The following is a 25,038-nucleotide window of genomic DNA, read 5'->3' as shown; positions in this document are numbered from 1 at the left end:
TACTACTAGGTGAGATATCTCCAATGGCTTTCATAAAATGATGATTCCAGATTCCTTCTGTAAACCTGATAAGGATTGAAGTTACAGGAAGAGATTCTTTGACTTGGCATCCCATTAAAGTCACTTTCAAAGAATTTTAATTCTCCTCCATTTTACTCCATTATTTAAGAAGCTTAGATACCCCTTTGAAGAGAAAATATACCCTTGATGAACCATTTTTTAAACTATCCTAAACTATGCCATATAATCTATACGAACTTCCTTATTAGAATTGTATGAAAGATCTTAGGGTTTTTTTTTTCCAAATAATTAAACAAAAATCAATAGAGGAGAGTAGTTCAGGCCAAAGTGAAGCTGAATAAGCCACATCTTTTTATGTTTTGGGTGTGGGTTTCACTGAAATAACATAACAAGGGTGGGAAGTTGATGTCCTTTAAGCATCTGTAATATACATTTGAAGAAGAAATAAGACACTAAAGAATTATTTTCATCATTTAACCAGCTGTAGGCTAAACAGAGGATATTATTTTCCATAATCCATCTACAATTTATCGTGTGCTTTACAAATTATATTACTGCTAAAAGTAACTTGGTTTGCAATATTTCAGAATTGCTGTTGAAGTTACAATTTTAAAAATCATCAGGTCTTTCATTATAATAAATGAAAATTTGTTACTGTTTTAGTCAAAAGGAAAGCTGGCAAAAAGAATCAGAAAATATTAAAAAGGAAATGAAAAAACTTGAAGAGCAAAAAGAAGAGGATGCTACAAAAATAAAGGCATATTCTGTAAGTAATTTTGTTACTTTAATTTTTCAGAAATATTTTAGGACATTGAACAGAGGTTTTAATACGCTACTCTAGTTTGTTAGATAGGGAAAATGTATACACACACCTCTTGTGCATGTCCCAGGGTGCTGTGTATGGCGTGGAGGTGCTCCAGCGTTGCGTGTGCCTGTTGGCTTTCCTGCAGTCCGCGAATCTGGGGAGAAACCACCCCAAGAGGTCACATCACACACCTGATGAGGTGTGGGTCCCCAGTTGTTGCACTTAGTACCCCCAGACCATTATCTGGAGTGCTGAGGTGGGGTGTCCAGCAGGAAAGAGTCACTCACAAATGTGTAGAAGATGCAGGGACCCTGGAGAGGCTTCTGAAGCTGAACTAGGTTATGAGTGCTGCATTATAACCCTTTCTGCCCATGCTGTTAGAAGTTTTTATGCCTTTTTTATGCTAGTCAAGCTGACATCTTCTTTATTTGAAGTCTCTAATTTTATGGTTACTCTTCAGTCTGGTTCATGGTGACCTTTCTCTTCAACATTACCAGTTTTGAGCAAATGCCTTCTAAGGCAGTCCCTCTCCCCACCACTGCCCCTCCTGGGATTTACATACACATAAATGTTACTATACAAGGGATCCTGTGGTTACTTTACAAGTACAGGTTTGGTCTTCAAAGTAGGAGGTTATTAGGATTTGTTTGGAACCACAGGACTTCTATTTTGTTTAGAAAATTGTTCCAATGCAGTTTTTTTAATTTTAGTAGAAATGGGAAGACTGATGATAGTGAATGCAGAGAATCATTCTTGTTCTAAATTTTGAACGTGTCAGCATTAATTAAAATTCCAGTTAGTCGGTCAAATGCACTTAGCTACTGGTTTTGAAGATTCATGTTTTTCTTAGAATACTGTATGTTTGAGCATATGTTGAGTGTGTGAATATATTTTATTAGCAAAAAGAAATTATTTCAGACAAATTAATGGAATTTTTCCACCTAGATTAAAAATATATATAAGAAATCTTGTGTATGTAGTTGTGCTTTACCATGTTTATGTACAAGGGTCTTGTTAAAAAAATGTTTTACAGAATTTACTCGATGCACTTCAGATGGATCCTGATGAAACAAAGAAAGTACTTGCAGAAAATAATAGAAAAATAACTGTTTTACGAGTTAATGAAAAATCACTAACAAGGCAGTGTACCACTTTACTTGAAATGGAACGGCATCTCAGAAAAGAAAATGATAAACTAAAGGGTGAAATAACACATATGGAGACTGCAGTTACAGGGAAAATTGGAAACTTGCAACGATTCAAGGTACAGTTTACAGTAGTAATAGCACACATTTCTATTTTTGCAGTTGGGAAAGAAACATCTTTGTTTTTAAATTGAGTTATTACTAGTTTTTTTAATGTATTTTACAAAAGCTTTCTAATTGCTGTTACAAATCTTGTAGAAATATTGTTTGTATTTGCGTAAGTATTGTGACTGGGCAAGCTCAGTAAGTGAGTCCGTGAGAATCTCGTATGGTTTAACAAGACCAAGTGCAAGGTGCTGCACCTGGGGTAGCCTCTGGTATCTATCCAGGCTGGGGAATGAGCAGATGGAGAGCAGCCCTGCTGAGAAGGACTTGGAGCTGCAGGTGGATGAGAGGCTGGACCTGACCCAGCAATGGCACTCAGCCCAGAAAGCCAAATGTGTCCTGGGCTGCATCCAAAGCACTGAGACTACTATGAGGAAAGGCTAAGAGAATTCAGATTGGAAATGAGGAAGCCTCTGTGGTGACCTAAATCTGGCCTTACAGTATCTGGAGGGAGTCTGCAAGAGATATAGAGAGAGACTTTTGACAATGGCATATGGTGATAGGACAAGGGGGACAGGCTTCAAAGTGAAAGAGAGTAGATTTAGATTGGATATTAGGAAGAAATTCTTAGCTATGAGGGTAGTGAGGCACTGGCAAGGTTGCCCACAGAATTTGTGAATGACTTATCCCTGGGGCATGTTGGATGGTGCTCTGAACAACCTAGTCTTGTCGAAGGTGTGATTCTGTGATCATTGTATGAAACCAGATCTTAAGGTTTGGTCTTGTAGGTTGCTAGGCCATGTATTAATTTTATAAGATGTGTTTTGACTGTGCCTTGAGAGGCAACTATTGATAAAATTTCCCAGAGAGTTGGAATATCAGAGAAGTTTTGTCAATGTTTATTGCAGGTGATTTTTAAAGATGAACAGTTAAAAAAGTATTTGTTTCTAAAGCACTGTATTAAGTATTATTTTTTATGTGCAGTAATTTTATATTTAAATTTTTAGGTGACCTTATTAACCTATTGTGCTGATTATTTTCATAGGAAATGGCTTGCTTTAAGATTGCAGCTCTGCAAAAAGTGCTGGATGGTAGTGTGCCATTGTCTGAGCTAGAAGTGGCCAATAAGCAGTACAATGCATTAACTGCTAAATACAGAGAGATGTTACAAAAAGATAATTTGCTTGTGCAACGGACAACAAACATGGAACACATGCAGGTAATGTTTGTGTTACATTTTAACTCTAGGGGAAAAAATTGGCAGACAGAAAAGCATTTCATTTTGGTTCTTTGGTTTTTTGTTTGTTTGCTCTTTAAACTAAAGTTTGGATATGTTCTGTTAGAAATTATTTTTAGTTTTTTGATTACTAAAACAAGGGTGGCAGAAGGAATATTTGCTATCATCTTCAGTTTTGGTGGTCATAAGGAAAGTGGAATGAATGTAAACACTTTCAAAGCTTTCTCTCACAGTATGTGCTCTTACTGATTCCCAGCTTTCACAGGAATGAAATGCTTAGTTCCAAAAAGAGTAAGGCTATGGAGTTTTACTTCCATAAAAGAAGCCAAAGATTGTTCATAATGTGCTTGCAAAATATTGTAGGTACTGCAAATATTTAACTCTTCCCATGAAACTTTTATTCTGAAGTAGAAGGGAGTTTCTTCTCAAGAACTGTGAAGCTGGCTTCAAAGATATGTTACTACCTCCCATTTTTCATGGGTCATTAAGAATGAAGGACTCCTATGTCAATTTTATGGAATTTTTTGTGTATGGAAATGTGCATTGCCTATTTCAGCAACTTCATAGAGCTAGAGAATAATGTATCAACTAAAAACGTGTCCAGAAAACTAAAATTAAAATTACTATGAAGTATTCAGTTAGTTTTATTGATTAATGTGGAAATTTGTATTTCTATTTGGAGGAGTGAAAGAACATTTACAAAAGTAACCTTTAGCATCATATTAGATGCCTAAAAGATCTAAAAGAAATGTGATCTGTCTCAAAGAGGTATTTATGTGCAAGATGAAGTATTCTTTTTGGGATGAAGTAATCCTCCAGAAGTACTTCTTTCCTACTGTAAATGAGGTGCTTAGAATGACAAGCAAAGATTTTCTCATCTAATTCTATTGCTGTAGGAATCACAGTTGCTGGTAATAAATATTCACAGTATTACTAGCTGTGACAGTAAGATACAGAGGATGAAGACCAACATTTTTACACTTTACAAACATCTACGCTTTACAAACATACTCTTCTGTTGCCATACAGAATGGTTATGGGTTGCACACAGCATAAGTCTGTTACTCTGAAAGATTTTGTAGCTACTGAACATGAAATCTGTTACAATAAAATAGTTTGCTGTTATGCTGCAACTTTTCTCTCATATAGCATGAGAATGAATCCTTGAAAGCACAGATAGCTTCATTGAATAAGGAACTGGAGATCACGAAAGAAAAACTTCACACTGTAGAACAAGCTTGGGAACAGATTACTAAACTGGGCAAGTATGAAAGTTATATTGCAAGCTAAAACACCAAATGGTATATCCGGTATAAAAGTAATACTTTAAAATATTTTAAAATTGATGTGTCTTAAAATAACAAAAATTTTTAAAAATCGTAACTAGTTTATGTCTTTTAGTAATGAAGTCCCTTTTTGTGCTGTTTTTTGTTTGTAAGTTTCATTTGACTAAAAGCAAGTTCTGTATTTTTCTTGTGAAACTATTCCTCTTCGACTTTCTTGGGTTATGGAGTCAAGGGTTTAAAAACTTTTAATGCAACATCACCTGAATTCTTTTTTCTTAGTAGGTTCTAGCTTGTTTGTCAGTCATAGTGTTCAGAGGTTGTCAAGAAAGTAATTTAGTTTTCTTGGTTTCATGCCTTGTAAAAAAGTATTATTTCTTAATAGGTGGGGTTTCTTGTATAGATTTCATTCCCATTATTCAGTCCTGTTTCTTTTACAAATTTTAAATTAAATTTCCTGAAGGTTTGCTTAAGGTTGGTATTAACCAGAAGGTGAAAGGCTACACGGAAAATAGCTATATATATATATATATATATATATATATATATATATATATATATATATATATATATATATGTAGTATTTTATTCAAGTTGCATACTTTTCAACCATTTAGTAAGGCAAGATAACTTTGCATCCAGATGCACAGATATTATGATAAAGTTTACTTGGCACAGATAAAGCAAAACTCCTGTTTGGTTTCGTGGTGGATATAATTTTCATAGCTGAATTGGTTTGTGTATTCCTTAATTTAAATATTTTTTCACATAGGGGATGACAATGCCATGGACAAAGCCACAAAAGCAATAACCAACAGTGAGATTTTGTCCATTTCTAAGAAAATCACAATGTTGGAAATGAAGGAACTAAATGAAAGACAGAGAGCAGAGCATTCACAACAAATGTACGAGCACTTAAGGAACACTGTAAAGCAAATAGAAGAACGTAATTTTGAATTGGAAACAAAATTTGCTGAGGTAAATCTGCTGAGATATAACAACCTAATTTGATACCTCCTAAAAACATGTTTTTGAGCTTTTCAAAAATTATTTATATCAATAATATCAATTTGTGTCTATAAATAAGTGTATAAATAAGCTTATGATGCAAAAAATAGTTTTGCAGCCTTTAAGAGCTGCATTTTTGCATATGCAAGACATTGGTAAAAATAGAACTAATTAATTTGTTAGTAGTTTATTTTAAAAGTTAGTTGATAGTAAAACACATGATGAGCATCTTTACAGATAGTTCCCTGGTTTTGTCAGCGGACTGCAAGAAAAAAGTCTGTTCCAAACTTGCTACTTCTTTTGTCTAATCCATATGATCTCTTTTTCTTATAATCTTTTCCTTATAATTACCAATTGTTAAAAAAATGCTAGAACTTCACATCCCTTGTGCAAATGATAGTGTTATGATTCTGTTATGGACTGGCTATGTCCTATGCCACACATTGTCTATAGTACAGAAATAGAAGTCAGCTTCATTGCCATTGAAGCTGGTGAACCTTGATATTCCTATCCTATCATTCTTAAACTTGATTTTTTTTGCCCGCAATAATAATTTTTGAATTTTTTATAGATACTTGTATTTTACTAGCAGGAGACTTTGTCATAGTTTCTAAAATAAATTTATTTATAGGAATTGTATAGGTTTGTTCTTGTGACACTGCTGGTCTATAATTTAAGCACAAGGGCAGAAAGAGAATAATTGATAGGAATGCTGATAGATTGTATTCATTTCCACTCCTTGTCCTTTGCTAGAGTGTAGTCTAACTATTTTAGATTGCTGTTGTGTGACTCCCTGTTTCACTGTTATTTTAGTAATGTTACATTGTTTTGATTTGATTTAATCTGGGAGATGGAGTAACTGAGAATGTATAAAGATTTTCAGCAGCAGTATTGCTAAAGACTTTTCTGGTGGGATTGGTTCTTTTATTTCTATAAGAAATTGGGATGGGTTCTTTTATCCTGTAAGAAATGCTTTAGGTGGTGCACCCTAGGTCACGTTTTTCATATTCTCTTTTGTATATATTATTTGTTTTGTGATACTTTTATACTTTAGGTCAGATGGTCTTCCTTCTGAGTTGATGATTCTTCCTTAGTAGTACCTCTGTATCCCTTTTTTTCCCCATTTCTGTAGTTCCAGGACATACATTTTCTGTTTCATATACTCCTGTTGTCAGTACCTCCTAATCTGGTATAATTGCTTTTTTTTGTTTGAGAAAGAGATGACAAAATTGTGCAGATGTAATTAATGAAAGCTGTAAGTAATACCAGTTTAAGAACTGATAACTGGAAGTCTACTAGACATCTTTTTAAGTCATAAATCAACTTCATCATTCTACTTTTAGTTTTCTAGATACATGAGGATACCCTGCACTTCTTTTTGTTTGTTTAGGAAATCAGTTATTTTATTAAGACGTGGTATCAGAATAATGGGCCACAACTGTATGTACTAATGGAGTCCTGGGACTTCTCTGTGTTAAGAATAAGATAGAGTATTTATTTTAATGCTTTTTGGTTTGACTTAAAATATTGGTTACTCAGTATTTTATAATCAACTTGGAAAATCAGGCTGCTTGAAAGAATATAATTTAATTAAGAAAGTTTTTTTTAGAAGGAATAAAAGAACAATATTATTGGCAGTCTTGGAATCTATAGCTCTATTTGTGTTACCAATGCCAATATAAAAGGCAGTATATAAATATGTAAGACTATTCATTTCTCTAAGTGTTTAAAGTCAGTTTTTTAAATTTGTTTTTATGTATCATTTTAGTTTATGAGGAAGTTATTCCAGTAATGGTTTTAAGAAAATTCACTAATAAAAATTGTATTTATTTTAGAATCCTTTTCTGTGCCAAACTGTGTATCCATTTTTGGAATGGAATTAATTTGTTTGCATGGAATCCTGCAAACAAAAAGATGTTTAAGCCGACAGTAAGGGAAACTGGTTTTTGACTACAACCTCGTCACATCTCAACTGTGATTTTGTAATGACTGAAAAAGAAAAAATACTTTTGATGCTTTGCAGAGTTTGAGCGGTTATGTGCTTAGGATACCATTTTGTTTGTTTGTTTCTGGTTTTGATTTTTTTAAGCTCACCAAAATCAATCTTGAGGCTCAGAAAGTGGAACAGGAATTAAGGGATGAACTGTCAAAGAGTGTAAGTAAGGCAGTAAGTGATGCAGATAGACGACAAATTATGGACCTAGAGAAGCGTGAGATGGAGCTCAAGATTGAAGTATCAAAGTAAGTCTTGAAGTTACAAATTTTGAATTCAGTATGTTGAGAAATGTGTGAAAAAGCAGGCGTACTAGTCTTACATAATACACTACTTGTGTATCACTAACATCCAATTTTCAATGCTTGATTTTTGGGCATATATACATGCCAAGTTTGGCATTGAAAATGAAGCATTCAATTCCTCACTATAAAGAATGCAGTTTGTTTCATTTTAATTTGAACAAAGAATTAAGTGCTGGCTGGGATAGATAGGGTAAGTGTGTAATTAGATACTTATAGTAGTATTTTTACACTAATTAATGTTGATTTTGTTTCTGTTCCACAATTCCTGTTCTGTGTATGAAAATCTCATAGAACTAATTGGAAAGCAGTTCTTTCTTTGACAGACTCGTATCTCGAATATTAAGGTACAGTAGGAGGGAGGTTTTCCATTTACTTAGAAGAGATTACCTTTGCAGAAATTGGAAAACTGAACTTTTTAGATATGTTGGTGTGAACATTTGTCTTTGAGTAATTAATGTAATCCTGTTATATGCCTAAACCAGCAAAATCTGTAGGGGTACTTGCAGAGGTTGTTGGCACTGCAAGTAAGTTGTTAGATTTGGAGAAGCAGAGAAGGGAATTGAGAATGAAATGTTTTGAGCATTTAGAAAATGTTGAGTATTTATATCCTGAAGTAGGAGAGAAATAGAGGACAGAAATGCTTAGGTCAGTTAAAACACCCATGGCATTATTTTCCTAGAGTAGATTACTGCTAGCAAACTTCTGTATAATGTATAAGAAAGTGTCCCGTGAAAAAGTTGAGAGGCAATACAGAAGAATTTTCTTAAACATAACTCTAAGTAGTAGAGAAGAGTGTGCTGAGAAGAATGAAATCCAAATGTTTTGATATGAGGAAACATAGTTAGTATCTTTTCTTAGTATCTTCTATGTAGAAAAACTTAGTAGGTTATTCACTGGTTTCAAGTGACACAATACTCTTGTTTTCCCTTCAAGGTTAAGAGAACTCTCTGATGTAGCACAAACACAAGTTGAAGCTCTGGAGGCACGCCAGCAATACAGAGATAAAGAAGTGGAATATCTTAGAATGCAAATTTTAGATTATCAGGTAAAATTCAGCCTTTATTAAAAAAAAGTCAGTTTGGGTTCTTTTTTCACTGAAGTGAGAAGAAATGAAGTAATTTTGAAATTAATTAGAATACTAATGCAAAAGTATTTCAGAAGAATCTTAGGAAGCTAGTCCTTATAGTGCCCATACTCTTTCAAAAGTTCTGTATTACATTAATTATTCCCTTCTCCATTTATTCCATTTCTAGTTATGCAGCTAATTAAAGATACTGACCTTTTTTCATGTTGTTTACATAATATTAATTCCTGTATCATTAATAGTTCATGGTCAAGGAAAAACTCGTGGTGAGGAAAGTCTGATGTTTTTTTACAAAGTGAGAAATTGCTTGTAAATATTGAAGATTTGCGATAGGTTTACTATTTTGATTTGTTATTAGCTAAAACAATTCATTGGAAATTGGTTTCGCTTTATAGAAAGTTTTGAAACCTTAAATCTAACACTTATGTCAGCTTTTACATTACTGTTTAGGTACATATTTCTTCCTCAGTTTCTGGCATTTTGGAAAGAGACCATTTTTAAGATCAGTATCTGAAAAGGTGTACTTCTATATTGTGGTTGTAGAAACAATGTGGAAAAATTAAAAGCCTGTTAGAGGCTGATTCTTACTCTTCTCTGTGGAATACAATACATGCAATATATAACACATATATATTTTAAAATAGCTTGTTTATATTTACATATAAACTGTGTTAACATATTCCTCATTAAAATGAAAAATAAATTTGTTCTATCAATTTTGTTATTAGGCACAGTCAGATGAAAAAGCAATTATTGCAAAACTGCATCAAGATATTGTAGCCCTTCAAGGTAAGGAATCTGTTGCTGTAGACCAATTGGAAAAGTTTAAGTTGAAACTACAGAAGATGGAGATCAATAATCTACGTTTGGAACAGAAGCTTGATGAGAGAGATCAAGCCTTATATTTTGCCCGACTTGAAGGAAGAAATAGAGCCAAACATCTACAACAGACGGTTCAGTCTTTGCGGCGGCAGTTTAGTGGTGCTCTGCCTTTAGCACAGCAAGAAAAATTCTCTAAAACAATGATTCAGCTACAGAATGACAAACTGAAGATCTTGGAAGAACTTCAGCATGCCCAACAGGAGCGTAGAAATGCAGAAAACAGAGCATTAGAGCTGGAGCTGAAACTGAAAAGTTTAGAAGAATTATTAAGTGCATTGAAGGATACAAGAGGAGCTCAAAAGGTTTGTGATTTTATAGCTTTGAATTGCTTTGCTTATCTGATCTGCATTTAAATTAAGTTTCAGTTCAGTTTGTTTTCTAAATATATGTTTTAATGTAAAATTTACTGATTTCAAGATACACTATTAGAATATGACAGCTATCATATTTTGTTTTCTGTAAAAGTCAGTGCAGTTATATATACTAATTATCTTCTTTTGTTCCCAGTAAGGCACATAGGAACTAGATGCTAACTATAAATGCATTTATATTAAATGGAAGTCAATTATGAATCTAATTAAATAATGAGATAAATTAAATTAAATACAGAGTAGCATTCTGAAGTTTTGTTCCATGAGCTTGCAGTGAAATCTTCACTCCAGATCTGTGTCTTTTTTTAAAAAACATCCAAGGGGAGTAATTTAGACAGCATGGTTAGAAATGTTACTATGCTCATGTAATTCTGCTTAAGCATGTTTTGCAACTGTTATCAATATCCCCCTGAAAACTTAAGAATGCTTTCTCACTTCTCTTTGAGATCACTGCATGTTAGATAATATGATTGTATCTGTTGTGACTAAAGTTGTCTGCATGTAAGCAGTGCTTGTAATGTTCTGGGCATGTTTTAGTTTTAAGTCAGTTTTCAAATATTTTTCTAGAGCATTTTGACATAAGTGTGTCTGTCATTCTTAGTACATGTGCATTTTTTTTTAAAAATATATACAGTTTTTAATGGTTTTAAATTCTCTTGCTCTTTTAGAAAATACAAACCAAACTTCTTGCATACTTTTTTTTGTTCAGTCTGGACAGATACATAAGATATAACTTGAATAATTTTAAAATTGCTTGCAATGCACTTTTGTCAGTGTAAGGGATACCTGGACTCTCCAGTTGGTTGCTGCACTTATGAGTCAATCCCCTTGCAGTTTCATACTCTTGTCATGCTTCCTGTCTCAAGAAAAGTGAAGAAGCTTAAAAAGGCAGAACATGTGATGTGTCTTTCAGCTAGTTTGTGAAGTTCTATCCTGCCTCAAAGCCAGAGTTAAGCTGCATCTAGTTGGCCTGTGGTAAATTATAATATACTGTGTGTTATCCATTGCAAGGTAATTGTATGGCATATGAAAATGGAGGAACTCCATCTGCAGGAGCTTAAACTCAGTAGAGAATTAGTCAAGCAGAAGGAAGAGGTGAAGTATTTGCGTAATATAATTTCTGAATATGAATGTACAATCAGTAACCTGGAAGAAGAAATTGTACAGCAGAACAAGGTATGTATTTCTGCATGCTATTGAAAAAATATACTATTTCTTATTTTACTAAGTGATTTTCTAATAAATTTTTAACACAAGTGTTTATATCTTTGTTTCATAATAATTTTTAAGAGCTTGTTTGAGTGTTTTACGTTTTGGTAACTATTTTTTCAATTGAAGTTGTCTATGAAATTCCCATTGCCTTCAGTAAATAAACTACTTGTATCAAACCTTTGTTACAGTTTCATGAAGAAAGGCAAATGGCTTGGGACCAGAGAGAAGTAGAGCTGCAGCGCCATTTAGACCAGTATGATCATCAACAAACTGAAATACTTAGCACAGCTTTAAAGGTACATGCACTAAAAGTAGATACATTAGCATGTTTTTCAGAGCTGTCAGATTACATAAATATGAATCTTTCTGTGCAGTTTGAAGAGGCTACAGGCTCAGTTCCGGACCCTAGTTTGCCAATCCCACAACAACTTGAGTTGGCTTTAAGAAAGATTCAGGAACAAATTCAAACAATCCTGGAAACTAGGGCAACCTGCAGATCACTGGAGGAGGTAATTTAAAGTGACAAAGTTTGTGTTTCCATACTCTTCTACTTTTTTTTCCCATAAAAAAATATCCTTTTTAAAATAGTCATTTAGACATGTTTAACACTCGGAAAATGTAAATAATACAATCACACCATGAATAAAATGAAATATTTTTCCATTGGAAAAAAACATAGAGGAGAATTTTCTAATGTTTTTACTCATCCATTTAGTGGTTAAGATGTCTCTTGCTGTACAAAATTCAGTTGACTATACCTAGTTAAATTTAGTAAGTACTACAAAATACTTTTATCTTGGGTTATTAAATTGCTACTCTGCTACAGAAGATACTTTGTAGTTCTTAAATAATTTGTGAAACACCAGCTTCTTCATTTGGTAGGACAAAATGAGTTAAGTGTCATGTGCCAAGCAAATAATACATAAAGACATAGTAATGTTATTCTGGGACATTTTCATCTAATAGTAACCCCATACAGATGGAACCCAGTACAAAGTGTTTTGTGTTTTTATGTACATTTAGACAAATATTTCTGGTACATTTCTTGAAAAGTAAGATCTTTTTGCAGTGTTTGAATTCTGAAAATGCAGAAATTGCCTTTTGTTGTAGAAGTTAGAAGAAAAGGAGACCGCTCTGTGGAAAGCTGAACAAAATGTAATATCAAGAGAAAAAGTTATTAATGAATTAAGACTTCGATTACCTGCAACATCAGGAGAGAAAATAATGGCTGACTTAAGCAAACAAGAAGATGACTCAGAGTACCATCATGCCATTAAAATTGCTCATCAAACCATTGCAAATATGCAAGCAAGATTAAATCAAAAGGAGGAAGTGTTAAAAAGATACCAACATATGCTTGCTAAAGCAAGAGAGGTAGTTAAACCTTTTTTCTGAAATTTCTTCCATTTTCAAGTTGTTTTAGTTGATTCTTTGTTTTCTCATTGCTAATGAAATTGAAAAATAAAAGTTTCTGATCTCACATAGAACTGAGACAATTACTTTATATGTGGAAAGTTCATATAGAGTTTTTTAGCTTTTTAGAATAGTAGGTTTGCTTAGTTAAGAGGTTATGTATATAATGTCTGTCTAGGAATTAAAGTAGTGTGACATGAAGAAAATTAAAATTCCGCTGAAGGGGTCTCACTCTATTTTGTATATTTCTTTGGGAAATATATTTTCTTGCAGAAGGTCTCTGGATTGTATCTGGTAGTGATTTTGGGAAGTACAAGAAAGACATACATTTATGGATAACATTCTTCTTAAAGCATATTTTAAACTAAAGCATTTTTTAAAGCACAAACAGTGTGTCTTAGCATACTTTATATTATTTAAGCATAAGTCATATTGTTTTTTCTTTATATCCATTATGTATATTTTAAAGCATAAACGTTTTGTCAACGATGTACTTCAAGACCAAACATGCATTGGTTTTAGTGTGGATCAGAAGCACATTTCCAAAGAAGACTTTCTATCATCTTCACTTTGATTAACACATGGAGCTATTTTTTTTTGGGAACAATCAAGGGGTTTTGTTTGGATAACACCCAGGAGATGCAGTCTTAAGTGCTAGCATTCCATCCATGGGATGGCACTGTAGTCCAAAGTACATACACTTGAAATGTACCTGGTATGGCTATTACTGTCCATGCTGATAGTCACAGTTGGTGAAGACCAACACCTACTGTTTTGTTTTTTGTTCTCCAGCTTCTGTGCTGTTACACCATACTACTTGTTACATAGTTTAAAAATGCAAGAGTTGATTTTTTTTACCCCAATAGTGTAAAAAGGAAAAAAGAAAATCCTTGATTATAGCTAGAAGAAAAGAATTAAAAAAACTTAAAGAATTAGAGGAAAATCTGGGGAGTGTTATTGAGCAATGAGTGAACAAAAAACTTGAAGGCACTGCAGTTTCATGATTTTCTGTTATAGTGTATATCACTAGAGTTTTATTTTGAACTAACAGGAGCAAGAGGAAATTGCAAAGAAGCATGAGGAGGACATAAGAATTCTACACCAGAAGTTAGATTTGTACACTGACAATTCCCTTAATAACTTCAAAGAGTCTGCTTTGGTGAGTCATGTATTTGTAGAATTTGTGAAGTTGTTCCTATATTTTTTACTTTGTTCCTGGAAAGAACAGTTTTGCAGTCAAAAGTGAGTAATAACTGATGACAGGAAAAATAAAAGGGTGATTGATTCATAATTGTTGTATTGTTTTTGAGAAATTTCACATGAGAGGCATTAGAAGTCAAGTGTAAAAAAGCAGAGTTACCACCTCTGGATTATGGGCATTTTGCATATCATCCTAATTTATGGAGAATTCTAGGAGTGAGAGTTATATATTGCTTTCTGTTCTTCTCATTCAATGTATAGTTATATTAAACTAATTCATTTCAATTCAGACTTCCTTTATGCACTTTATGATAAGGTGAAACCTGTATTTTGCTGTATTCTGTTAATCATTAGATGTACAAAGCTCTTTTCAAATAAGGCTGACCTATTCCTCTGTGAACTAAGAATCACATCAGTAAATAAATTATAGCTATTAATGCTTGATTATATTTAGGAATGAGTTAAAAACGCATCAGTAATGCTTGTTATTCCTTAAAGCTTAAAATGTTTATCACTTGCATTTGTTGTGTTTTACAGGAGTTAGGAAAAAAGACTTCTATGTCCCTATCCAACAGCAAATATTTTCATCACTTAGAGCAAACTGTAGCCGAACGGGATAATTCTCTTGCTTCACTTGTTGGAAAATTAAAGAAAACATCATCTGATTTGGAGAAACAAAAACAAATTACTGTATTGAAAATCAATGAGTTTGAGACAATCAGAGCCCAGTAAGTTTTTAAACTATTAACATAAGTCACAATTGGAATGGTTTGAGTCAATTTTGTATTGCTGCTACAGGACTGATCTATCAAATTGAACGCAGTTTTGCTGAATTTAAGATTCAGCTAAAAAAAGTCTCAAAAGCATTACTATAGTTGGCAATTAGAAGCTATTTTTAATCTTTAGTCCTGGAGCTAATACTGCGGCTTGGAAAAATGCTGTTTAGTTGTTAGCTTTGTGCCATTTAGTGAAAAAGAAAGTTGTTTTTAAGTTACTATATTATTTGCTGGCTTGTGTTCTGTCATTTTTCTCCCCATGACACAGCCATTTGGGTTTGCTGCTGAACAAGTTTAAACTCATGAAAGTTTAACCCATGTTTAAAAGGAAAAATTATGATGCTTTCTTTACCGGTAAGGGCCAGGAATGAAAATGAACAATGTTGTAATGTAATTTTGCTGACCTTCACGAGTAACTCTTCTATTAAATGAGGGTTAACTTTGTTGAGTCAGTCTTTCTTTGCTGCTTTCAAATCTCAGTGTCTTTTTCTTTAATAATAATAAAAATAAAATATTGTGTCCTTTGTGATTTATTTAGAGTTTGCTAATTATTACACTGTACCCTATTAATGCTTATTTTCTTATTAGGCTTCAAGAAAAGCACACAGTTGACATGGAACAACTCAAAGAAGAAGCAAATGAGCTGAGGAAAATATTATATCAGAAGGAGAAGGAATTAGCAAATGTTAAAGCTGAACTAGAGGTCCAAAAAGAAGCAAATAATAGAGCACCCACAGCAACACTGAAAAACCTAGTGAAACAGCTGAAGAGCCAGTTAGCCATAAAAGTGAACCAGCACAAGGTTAGTCAACAAAAATTAATCTCTATGTCACTTAAAGACTAAATCTTTTGCAATGCTTAAGAATTCTTTGTATGGCTGAGCAGGAGATACAAATATAACTGCTTAAGATGACAGAGTAAAATATAACTGCCTTTTCTTGTTTTGTAGCAGCATCTTCACTTACAAAAAAAAAAATTGAATTATTTTCAGGCTTTGAGTAAAGCACTTCTAGAACTCCGAGCGGAAATGACTGCCAGTGCTGAACAGCAAATTATTTCTGCTGCATCACAAAAAGAAGCAAATATGAATGTCCAGGAGATTGTTGACAGACAAACCAAGGGGCTTACGGTGAGTACTAGGTAATGTCATTGTACTGTTTTGTTTTGTTTTACAGGAGTTAGGGAAAAAGGCTTCAGCCTGAACTGGGGCCTTTGCTGACTTGTTTGTTTTCTTCTAGACACAGATAGAGGAATTGAATAATCAGATTACAAAACTTACAGAGAACCTTAAAATAAGCAAAAACAAGGAAACTTTGTTGTCTGATGAAAAGGATGAGTTAAACCAAGAGCTTCAGAAGAAAGAAAAAGCACTTGCTAAAATATTGAGGGAAAAAAATGAAATAGAAAAAGAAAATGAAGAGCTGAAGAACCGGATTAGGAGGCTAAGCAGTAGCATTCAGGTAGAAGTGACTTTTCAGACTATGTTTCATCTTGGTCAAGTTTCTTTATAGATGCGCTGGTTTGGGGTGGATGAAAGATTTAAGTATCTTACACTTGATTAAAAAATTTATGTTTTCCTCATCAGCTGGGTTGCACGTAAGCTATTAGCTTGTTTCTTTGCCCCAGCTAAAAAAAAAAAAAAGAAATTACATACTTCTTGAAATATGTTTGAAAGAGTCTGAGGAGTTGAATGACCACTTTTATAGCTTCTTGGAAAAATGGTATTTTGTCTTCTTCCTGGCTCTCCTTATTTCCCCTGTTAGAAGAAAAGTTATGGATCTACCGAAGAATCATCTATCTATTTTTTAAAAATTCAGCTACTTGCTGCTTATTCTTCAGGTCAGAGGGAAAAGTTACATTCCAATATTTTAATAATTTAAAGATAATTTTTTAAAGATAATTTAGGTTTTAAACTAATTTTACAAATTTGGAATTAAAATCCTTATTTTTTGACTAGAGAACAAAACTCAGTAGTCACTAAACGTGAAGCTGTAAAAATTTATAATTTTTCAGAGCAAAGCTGATGAACAAAATCTGATAGATGTGCTTCAGAAAAAAATTAAAAAGTTGGAAAATGAACTTGAGAAAAAGTGTGAAGAAACAGAAAAAAAGGGTCTAAGAGAAGACAAGGTATGTGATATTTATATCATGGCTTTGAAAGAGCTTATCAGCTGAGGTCAAGGTCAAGGTTGCTCACCTCTCCTTATTTCTTCTAAAACCTACCAGCCAAACTTGATCAGAAAAAAAGCAGTTTCATGGCTGCAACTTCCCATGTTTCCCATGCTCTTTGTTAGTGCTCTTGTTTCTTAGTATCTTAATGTTTTCCTGCCTTTTTATAATGGATGTTTAATTCTACAAAATCTTAGAAAACTGAGATTTTTTAGGTAATGGTGAAATTGATTACATGAGTTCTGCCAAATGTGCTTTTGTGAAATCAATGCAATAATAAAAGAAAAAAATACTGAGAAGCAAAAGAGAATCTTAAAAGGGATGATGTCTCTATAATTGATTATTCTTGACAATTGTGATCTCCACATGCAAGAAGTTTTTGCATTATTAGAGTTAATTATTTATAGGTTTTTTTGCTGGTTTCTTACTTGTTACTATTTCAGTAACTAATTAGTGGCTTCTCATATTAATTATAAAATATGCTGGAATATTATAGCATACTTGTGTAATGAGAGTCAGTTTATTTATGTATGATGTGAAATATTATTCTAGAACTGCACAAATGCTTTCAATTAATTTGAAATGTTTTAAATACCTGTTACTTTGTGTCTAGACGTATTTTTCTCACACTTGGCATGCATTTTTTCCTGTTTTCCAAGATTTTCCTTTAATTCCATTGCTTCATAGCGGTAACTGTTTAGAACAAAAACAGAAAATGAAGTACAAGGAGTAACCAGAGCAGGAAACATTCCAACTAAAAATAAACAAAGAAAACCAAGCCAAAAATTTCTTACAGGAATATTGACTGTGATTTTTCAATAGCCATTTGTGATTCTATTGGTACAGGTTTCAACCATTGTATAATTTATAGTTACTGAGTTATTGACTCTTAAGTAGAGATTCCATTTCTTGTAGGCAAAGAAGCTGTGCAGCAGGGGCATGCAAGCCCCTGGTGAGTTGTAGAAGAAAGATCTGTTGTAAATTGCCACGCAAAAAACCTACTTTGTCTTAAATCTAATGTGTAATTTGAAATAAAATGACACATTGCACTAACACCTCTAATTTCATTAAATGCTTAACCCCTTTTTTTGTAAAATGAATATTAATATCTAAGGAAGAATTTGGTGGGAGCAATCAATTGCATTAGCTTTATCCACCAATCACAGCAGTGTATCCAGCTGAACCTGCTACTTAGCTATGGAAATAATGTATGCCTGGTCTGGCTTCCTGGTTTAAACTGATAAATGAAGAATATATCATTCTTAGTTTTTAAATGTGTTTGCTTGTTTTGCTGTAAGACAAGAAATCAAAGGGAAATACTGAATCTATTTATGTTCTTTACAGACCTCCAAAGAGGAGATAATTAGATGGGATGAAGGTAAAAAATGGCAAATCAAAGTGGAAGGATTGCGGAACAAACTAAGGGAAAAGGAAAAAGAAGCAGATACTTTATCCAAACAGTTGAATACATTGAAAGAAATTTATACAAAGTGAGTTGGTTTTAATTGATTCAGCTAAAAATGATGACATAAGGGAAATCCAAATATGTTTGACATACAGTAATTATTGCAGTTTGTTACATTTATAAGATTGATGGAGACAATTTGACATTGCTGTTGAGACTAAAAGGATTATCCTTTCCCTTGTGGAAGTCAGCTACCTTAGAAGAAAATGTCTCAAGATAAAATTAATTTAAGTTCTTTATTATGCTTCCTGGTTTAGCAATCTATGATTCCCATAAAGCAAATAAGACCTTTATGAAGACAGGCTGTTTCTCACAGTGGTGTTATTTAACCAGGTTGCTAGGACTGGATACTTGTAGTGCTACTGCAGTAATTACACTTCTGGGATTTTGAGTTGGAAGCCTTTTCAGGACACAACCATATGTCCCTATGCTCTGCAGATGTTTACTTCAGTGAAGTAATGGCAAGATCTTACTGATAAAAGATGTAGTGGTGATTGTAGATGTTACTAAATTGTCTTTTGAAACGGCTTCAAAATGCTCTTTTTCTTAGCAAGCCTTGCCTGAATTTCACATGCAAGACCAACAAGTGGTTTATGATATGCACGATGATATTAACTTAATGTCCACTGTTTTTTTTGGGTTTTGAGTTGAGATTTTAGTAAGGCTTTAGTGTCTGTACAGTAACCTTATTAAATAGAAAAGGGAGTGTGGTTCAGTGAGCAGATGAAATGCAAATGTGATTCTTTAAGACAGAAAATATTTTCTCCTCAAGAAAGCAGGTTAGCAGATAAGCTTTAAAATGTAAATTTACTGATGTTGCAGGAGTGAAAAAGAGAAGATTGCTCTGCAGAAAAAACTGAAAACTACTGGTGTCACTGTTGACCGTGTTGTTGGAGTAAGAGCCACAGAAACTGAAAAAGAACTGGAAGAACTAAGAAAACAGAATCTAGAGTTAGAAAATGAAGTTGCACACTTGAGGTGAGAGACTTTTTAAAAGAATATAAAAAATGAGAAATCTAAACTAGTAAAAAATATGTGGAATGAGATTGGCTCTAATAAGCAAACTGTAATTCAAGAAGGAAAAAACAAAACAGGAATTTTAAAATTTCTTCTTAAGAGTCCATGATGAGCAAACTTAAAAGTATTTGGGAGCAGTTGTGCACATTCAGAGAATATGAAACATTGGTTCATTATTCTAAAAAGCTAAATAATATGAAAAAGATATGACTTCAATAGTGAAAAAAATTAACTACAGTTTAGAGTTGGAGAAAGTTACTGGAACTGCTAAGTGCAGTTGGGAAGTGCTTAACCAGTGTGTCCACTATCACAGTAAATAATGTACCTGAGTAATAGAGACTGTATACATATGAAAAGAGCAGATTCCTTTTGCCAAAGCAAATATCTTCCATTTCTTTGGATTAGTTGAAATATTGCCAACATTGATTCATAATAACTAGCTTAGAAACACTTGGAAAATCCAGTGTAAAAATCCAAAATTTCACAGTACTTTTACATTAAGGGATGTTTGTCTGCATTAATAGCCATTTGTTTGTTTTGGCTTGATTCATTTTTTGATGTAGAACACTGCAAGCAATCCCACGAGACTCTGTTGTAGAAGATTTACATTTCAAAAATCAATACCTCCAGGAAAAACTTCATGCATTGCAGAGACAATGTTCAAGAGAGACATTTTTGAAAGCCTCAGTAAGTTAATTATGTGACCATATTACATAGACTACTACTTATGAAAAGAATATGTTTTCTCTTTGGTATTCTATGTCATTTAGCTGGTTTTATTTAAATTACAGTATCCTACAACAGGATATGATACACTCAGCTTTTTGGGTTTTAAAAAAAACCAACAAACCAAACACAAAAAATCTCCAAATCCCCAAAACTTAAAATTTCAGTGTCCTACAGGTAGAAGCTGGAATATTCAGCATCCTAGCATATGTGGAGAAATAAGGAAAATGTATTTTTAAATATGAGTCTGCAACCGAGAGACTACTTTTATATTATATAGTGATTAAAAATTAAGGATGCACAGAGTTTGGGTAAATACTGAGCTACATTTCAGTTACATTAGGTGTTTTTGTGCCACTTTGATTTTTACAAGGCTGCTTACTTGCAAATGTTGCATTATTAAGTTTTCTTAATCTTTCAAGAATATACTTAACAGTACATTCTTGTTTCCTTTATTTACTGTGTTCTGCTTTTCTTTCATGCTTCACTCTATCTTCAACTTGACTCAGAGTACATGTGACCAAACTGAACTGACCAAGTCTGTTCCTATCTCTTTCAATAAACAAAAGTATCTGAATTTCCTTCACAAGAAATCTATTTCAAATAGGGCTGAAATCAAACATCAGACTAATAGTAGAGTTACTGATGGCAGTGAAGTAGATGAGGATAGAGACATGAAAACATGCATTGTGCCTAATGAAGGCCAGGAGGCTGCTGCAGATGTAAGCAGAGAAATGTCTCCTGAAGAGCATCCTGAAGATAGTGAGAAATGCAAGGACACAGAGATCTCTAGGGAAGGACTGAAAACCAAAATTATAGCTGAAGCTGGTAAAGAGAACTGTGATGAAAAAGAAGAAAATATAACCCAACCTGAAAATGGAAAAGTTAATGAGAAATATGAAGAAGAAGACAGCAAGCAAGAAATCTTCAAGCAATCAAATGTGGATAAAGAAGAATGTTTACAGGAGCCTTATACTGAAAAAATGAGCTGCAATCGGTCTGATTCAGGGGAACCTCCTAATCAAGCTAATGACTGTGAAGCAGAGAAAACAAATATGAATAATGAAATGAATCAACACACTGCAGAGAATAAACAGGAAAATGACCAGAGCTGTACAGAAGGGGTTGAAACTACCCCAGAATTCGGTGAAATGCCTGAGGTTTGATACTGTAGTGACCCTCTAGCATTTCTTCAGTACAAATGAGATGTAGAAATAGAATAGTTTTATCTTGATAAAGCAGTGCTTTCTATGCATGGTCTGCAGGGGTATTGAAGTACTTACCAAGTGATCCATAAAGCAAACCTTATACTTTCATATTAGCATGCATGTCAGCTTGCAAGTAAGCTATTGTCAATTCTAAAATTTTGATCCAGAGAGTTTACAAATAGCCCCAAAGATACATGGAGCTATTTGATGTCCTTCACTCTTTAAGAGACTTATGATACATTATTATTTACATAAAAAAAAAATAAAAGCTTTAATGAAGCAGATACTTGATTGCTCTAATTAGTGATAAAGTAATGAATCATACAGTTCATTCTCAAATTACATATGTAAAAAACAGTGATTATTTAATTATTAAAAGGTGACTCTACTAGTCAGGCATAATAATTTACTGTATCACTGTGCTTTCTATTGGCACTATTAAGTATGCCAAGCTGTCTTTGTGTAGTTGAAGTCACTATCCTCCATGTAAAGACTTAAGATTTTGGGAACTAACATTCAATGAGAGATACATACTACTATTCCTGGCTTGCCCTCTGATCTGTTTGACATAATTGAAATTTGTTATGATGTATGTGCTACTTAAAAAACTACCCAGATTAGGTGCTGTTCCCAGCTACAGTATCACATCTTAATTCATTCAGTGACTTCTTTATCTTTTTAGTCTTTGAGGTTTACTTCTACAGAATAATTTGAGAAGTAATTTTGGTTTGACAAAGTTTAACGGATCTATACTGATTTGTAAACTTTCCTTAAAGGTTAAGCAAGTTTAAGAAATGTAGGAGAAGGTGGTAAAATCAAAGCAGATTAGATTAAAACTGGTAATAATATTTTCTCTTTTAATTTCTCTGAAAAATACTAGTTTTCTGTTGCTTTTAATCAGCTACAACTGATAGTTGTATTGAATGAGTACATTACCACTTAATAATAATTTTTCCTCCTTTTTTCTCAAGACATCAGAAATAGGATCAAGTGATCAGTATCGAAGAGAACAAGAAAAGGAAAATTTAAGATTGTCATCTGAAAACATTGAGCTAAGATTCCAACTAGAGCAGGCCAATAAAGATTTGCCAAGACTAAAGGTAACATCTTACTTTAGTCCCCTTTACTCTCACACTGGCCAGGGAATTGCTTAAAAAGAAATGGATATTTTTTCTATGCATACTGTAAATTTTTCATGTTTTTACAGATGATGAGAAGGTTGAATAGCTGGTAGAAATAGTGGAAAATGCCATTGAGATGGGAAATTGCTTTCTTTTAAATTTTTCAAAGTAAAACAACTGTAATTTTGTTCACTAGTTTTTCACTTCAGTTTGAGATCTAAGTTGCTTATGACTATTTTTTTTGTTGTTGTTGTTTGTAGGACCAAGTAGATGACTTAAAAGAAATGTGTGAACTTCTCAAAAAAGAGAAAGCAGAAACTGAACGAAAGCTGAGTGTCATTAGAGGGGTGAGTATTCTAACAGCACTTCCCCATCATAAGTAAATGAAAAAAAATACTAAAAAAAAGCTAAGTATTATTGAAGAAAAATCATTTGGAATCAACCAAAACCCAACATTAATTGTTCTTGTTTATTTTATTGACAAAATGCTGTAATTAATTAATGACATTAAATTAACAGGACCATTAGAATGACCAGAGCTAAACTATTAAATATTTGCATTATCATGGCCCTATGTTGTCATGTGGATTAGTTACCTTCAGAAGCATATTTGTACAATAAATAGCAATTACAGCCAGAATAATGAAAATTATATTGATGTATTTATATAAATTATTTGATGCAGATATAGAAAGGGTGAGTTACTGATAGTGAAGGTTTTTGTTTTTTGTACTGTGGAAGGTGACCCAGCTAAATTTTACCCTAGCAGAATAGAACAATCTTTCCAAAGTTAAAGGGAAAAAAGTACTCAGCAGTGTGTCTCCTGCTGCTCACTTATCAAATTATTTGTGTGACCTTCTAGAGGAAGCTGAACTAATAAAAGCTCCTAAGTGACTTTATAGCTCTTTGTAGCTCAGTATACAAGGAGAATTGATTTCTGCTTCTGCATACCCAGAAAAGATCAGATATTTTTCATTCTTTTACTCATGCTTTGCATGGACTGCTTGTGTACCTGTCTTTGTTATGCAGAGGTATTCCTGGACAAGAAATTTCAGTATATATGTTTATATTGAAGCTGAAGTCCAGAGAGTAAAATCCTCCCCATTTTCCTTATGAGGTACCTTATGGCCTGAGAACTAGAATCAGCAGCATCTTTTCATTAGAAAATCAGCAGATTTTCTAACTCATTAATTAATGTAGTGAAAGAAGAAAAACAGATAAATTACAAGATTTCCCCCCACATTTATTTATTTACCATTTTGCAAGAAGAATATATTCCTTTGGAAAGGGAGATCTACTTATGCTTTAATATGTAGTTCTTCTGTCACTTTAAATTCAGGAGAAGAAGGGTTGCTAAAAAAGGGCCCTCTTTTCTTCCCTCAAGCTCCCAGCCCAGCGTTTTTCCCCAACAGTAATTGCATGGTCTGTTGGATTGGGGAATTTTTCTACAAGAAAAGCTAAATAAATTAAGTAATTCTTTGATTTATTTTCCTAATGTTTCAGTGTAGTTGACGAGTATAGCAGATTTTGAGACTTAACTGCAGCTCTCTAGGGTAACATAGAAAATGAAGGAGTTGATTTGTTGACTTGGGGAATTAATAACATTAAAACATTAAAACATTAGATGTTTTGGAGAGGTAAGTCTGCTAGAAGTTCTAGGGTTCAAGTCATATCAAAATAAAGCATCTTTTTTCCTATAAATATGAACTGCAATGGGAAAATAAGCAATGAAGTAAGATTTGGAGTACCTCAGAATGTTAAGATGAACTATATGCTCACTTTTACTTTTTTTCTTCCATCTTTTGTAGGCTGGAAGAAGTGGAAAAACAGTTCCAGAACTGGAAAAAACAATTGGCTTGATGAAAAAGGTTGTAGAGAGAGTCCAAAGAGAAAATGAAGAACTGAAAAAAGCTCTAGCTGTGGTTTCTAATGAGAAATCACTTGGTCTTGAGCAGGAAAATGAGAGGCTAAAGGTATAGATTTATCTCCAGTATCTGTATGTTGGTAACAGTTTATATGCAAGTTAGTAACAAAATGGAGTAGTAAGCCTGTTGATAATGATTGGCACAAAACTGTTTTGAAAATGCCAGATATTAAATATATAGAACAGAAAAGCAAAACTTCATTTTAGTATAACATACTGCACAGTTTAAGGAACTTTGTATCTTAAGGATATATTTAATTATGTGATAAAATGTTCACTGTGCTAAGTAGCTGTAACTATGCTGTGCTTTAAAAATGGAAATCTGAAATCTTCTACTAAGCAATGTAAATGTGTTTTAAAAAACTTTTTGATCTTTAGTCTGAAATGGAAAAAACAAAACTTGATCTGGAGAGCCAGCTGAATGAGCGTTACAAATCTAAAACCAAAGGAATGGAAAAACTCATTACTGAAAATGAGAGACTACGTAAAGAACTGAAAAAGGTATGATTATTTTAATGCATCCCTTTATTTCCACTAGGCACTGGTTATAGTAAATATGTGGTTTTTA

General features: G+C 33.2%; 1 protein-coding gene across 9 annotated transcripts in view; it reads left to right on the top strand.

The window, feature by feature from the left end:
* Window positions 1-25,038, top strand: part of CEP290 (centrosomal protein 290) — a 49,248-nt gene that overhangs the window by 16,592 nt on the left and 7,618 nt on the right. For 5 of the 9 annotated variants that reach the window (XR_012053463.1, XM_072923138.1, XM_030260852.4 and 2 more), the window contains exons 24-49: window positions 685-787; window positions 1,860-2,090; window positions 3,122-3,295; window positions 4,463-4,574; window positions 5,369-5,574; window positions 7,694-7,845; window positions 8,836-8,947; window positions 9,715-10,170; window positions 11,251-11,415; window positions 11,640-11,747; window positions 11,826-11,960; window positions 12,562-12,825; window positions 13,916-14,023; window positions 14,602-14,792; window positions 15,429-15,642; window positions 15,832-15,969; window positions 16,079-16,300; window positions 16,854-16,970; window positions 18,354-18,499; window positions 19,297-19,452; window positions 20,055-20,178; window positions 20,727-21,377; window positions 22,397-22,525; window positions 22,807-22,893; window positions 24,355-24,519; window positions 24,849-24,971. Coding sequence is in view for 7 of the 9 variants with exons in the window: in XM_072923138.1 (XP_072779239.1) it covers window positions 685-787; window positions 1,860-2,090; window positions 3,122-3,295; window positions 4,463-4,574; window positions 5,369-5,574; window positions 7,694-7,845; window positions 8,836-8,947; window positions 9,715-10,170; window positions 11,251-11,415; window positions 11,640-11,747; window positions 11,826-11,960; window positions 12,562-12,825; window positions 13,916-14,023; window positions 14,602-14,792; window positions 15,429-15,642; window positions 15,832-15,969; window positions 16,079-16,300; window positions 16,854-16,970; window positions 18,354-18,499; window positions 19,297-19,452; window positions 20,055-20,178; window positions 20,727-21,377; window positions 22,397-22,525; window positions 22,807-22,893; window positions 24,355-24,519; window positions 24,849-24,971 (4,789 nt within the window). In the remaining 2 variants the exon portion in view is untranslated. Of the gene's footprint in view, window positions 1-684; window positions 788-1,859; window positions 2,091-3,121; window positions 3,296-4,462; window positions 4,575-5,368; window positions 5,575-7,693; window positions 7,846-8,835; window positions 8,948-9,714; window positions 10,171-11,250; window positions 11,416-11,639; window positions 11,748-11,825; window positions 11,961-12,561; window positions 12,826-13,915; window positions 14,024-14,601; window positions 14,793-15,428; window positions 15,643-15,831; window positions 15,970-16,078; window positions 16,301-16,853; window positions 16,971-18,353; window positions 18,500-19,296; window positions 19,453-20,054; window positions 20,179-20,726; window positions 21,378-22,396; window positions 22,526-22,806; window positions 22,894-24,354; window positions 24,520-24,848; window positions 24,972-25,038 lie in introns of those variants that run through there. The other 4 variants (XM_030260896.4, XM_041713389.2, XM_041713368.2 and 1 more) reach the window with 3 other exon arrangements.

The sequence above is a fragment of the Taeniopygia guttata genome, chromosome 1A, assembly GCF_048771995.1.
Source record: "Taeniopygia guttata chromosome 1A, bTaeGut7.mat, whole genome shotgun sequence".
Classification (NCBI taxonomy): Eukaryota; Metazoa; Chordata; class Aves; order Passeriformes; family Estrildidae; genus Taeniopygia; species Taeniopygia guttata.
The sequence above is the reverse complement of the archived record's forward strand: the minus strand, read 5'-3'. Positions and strand labels throughout refer to the sequence as shown.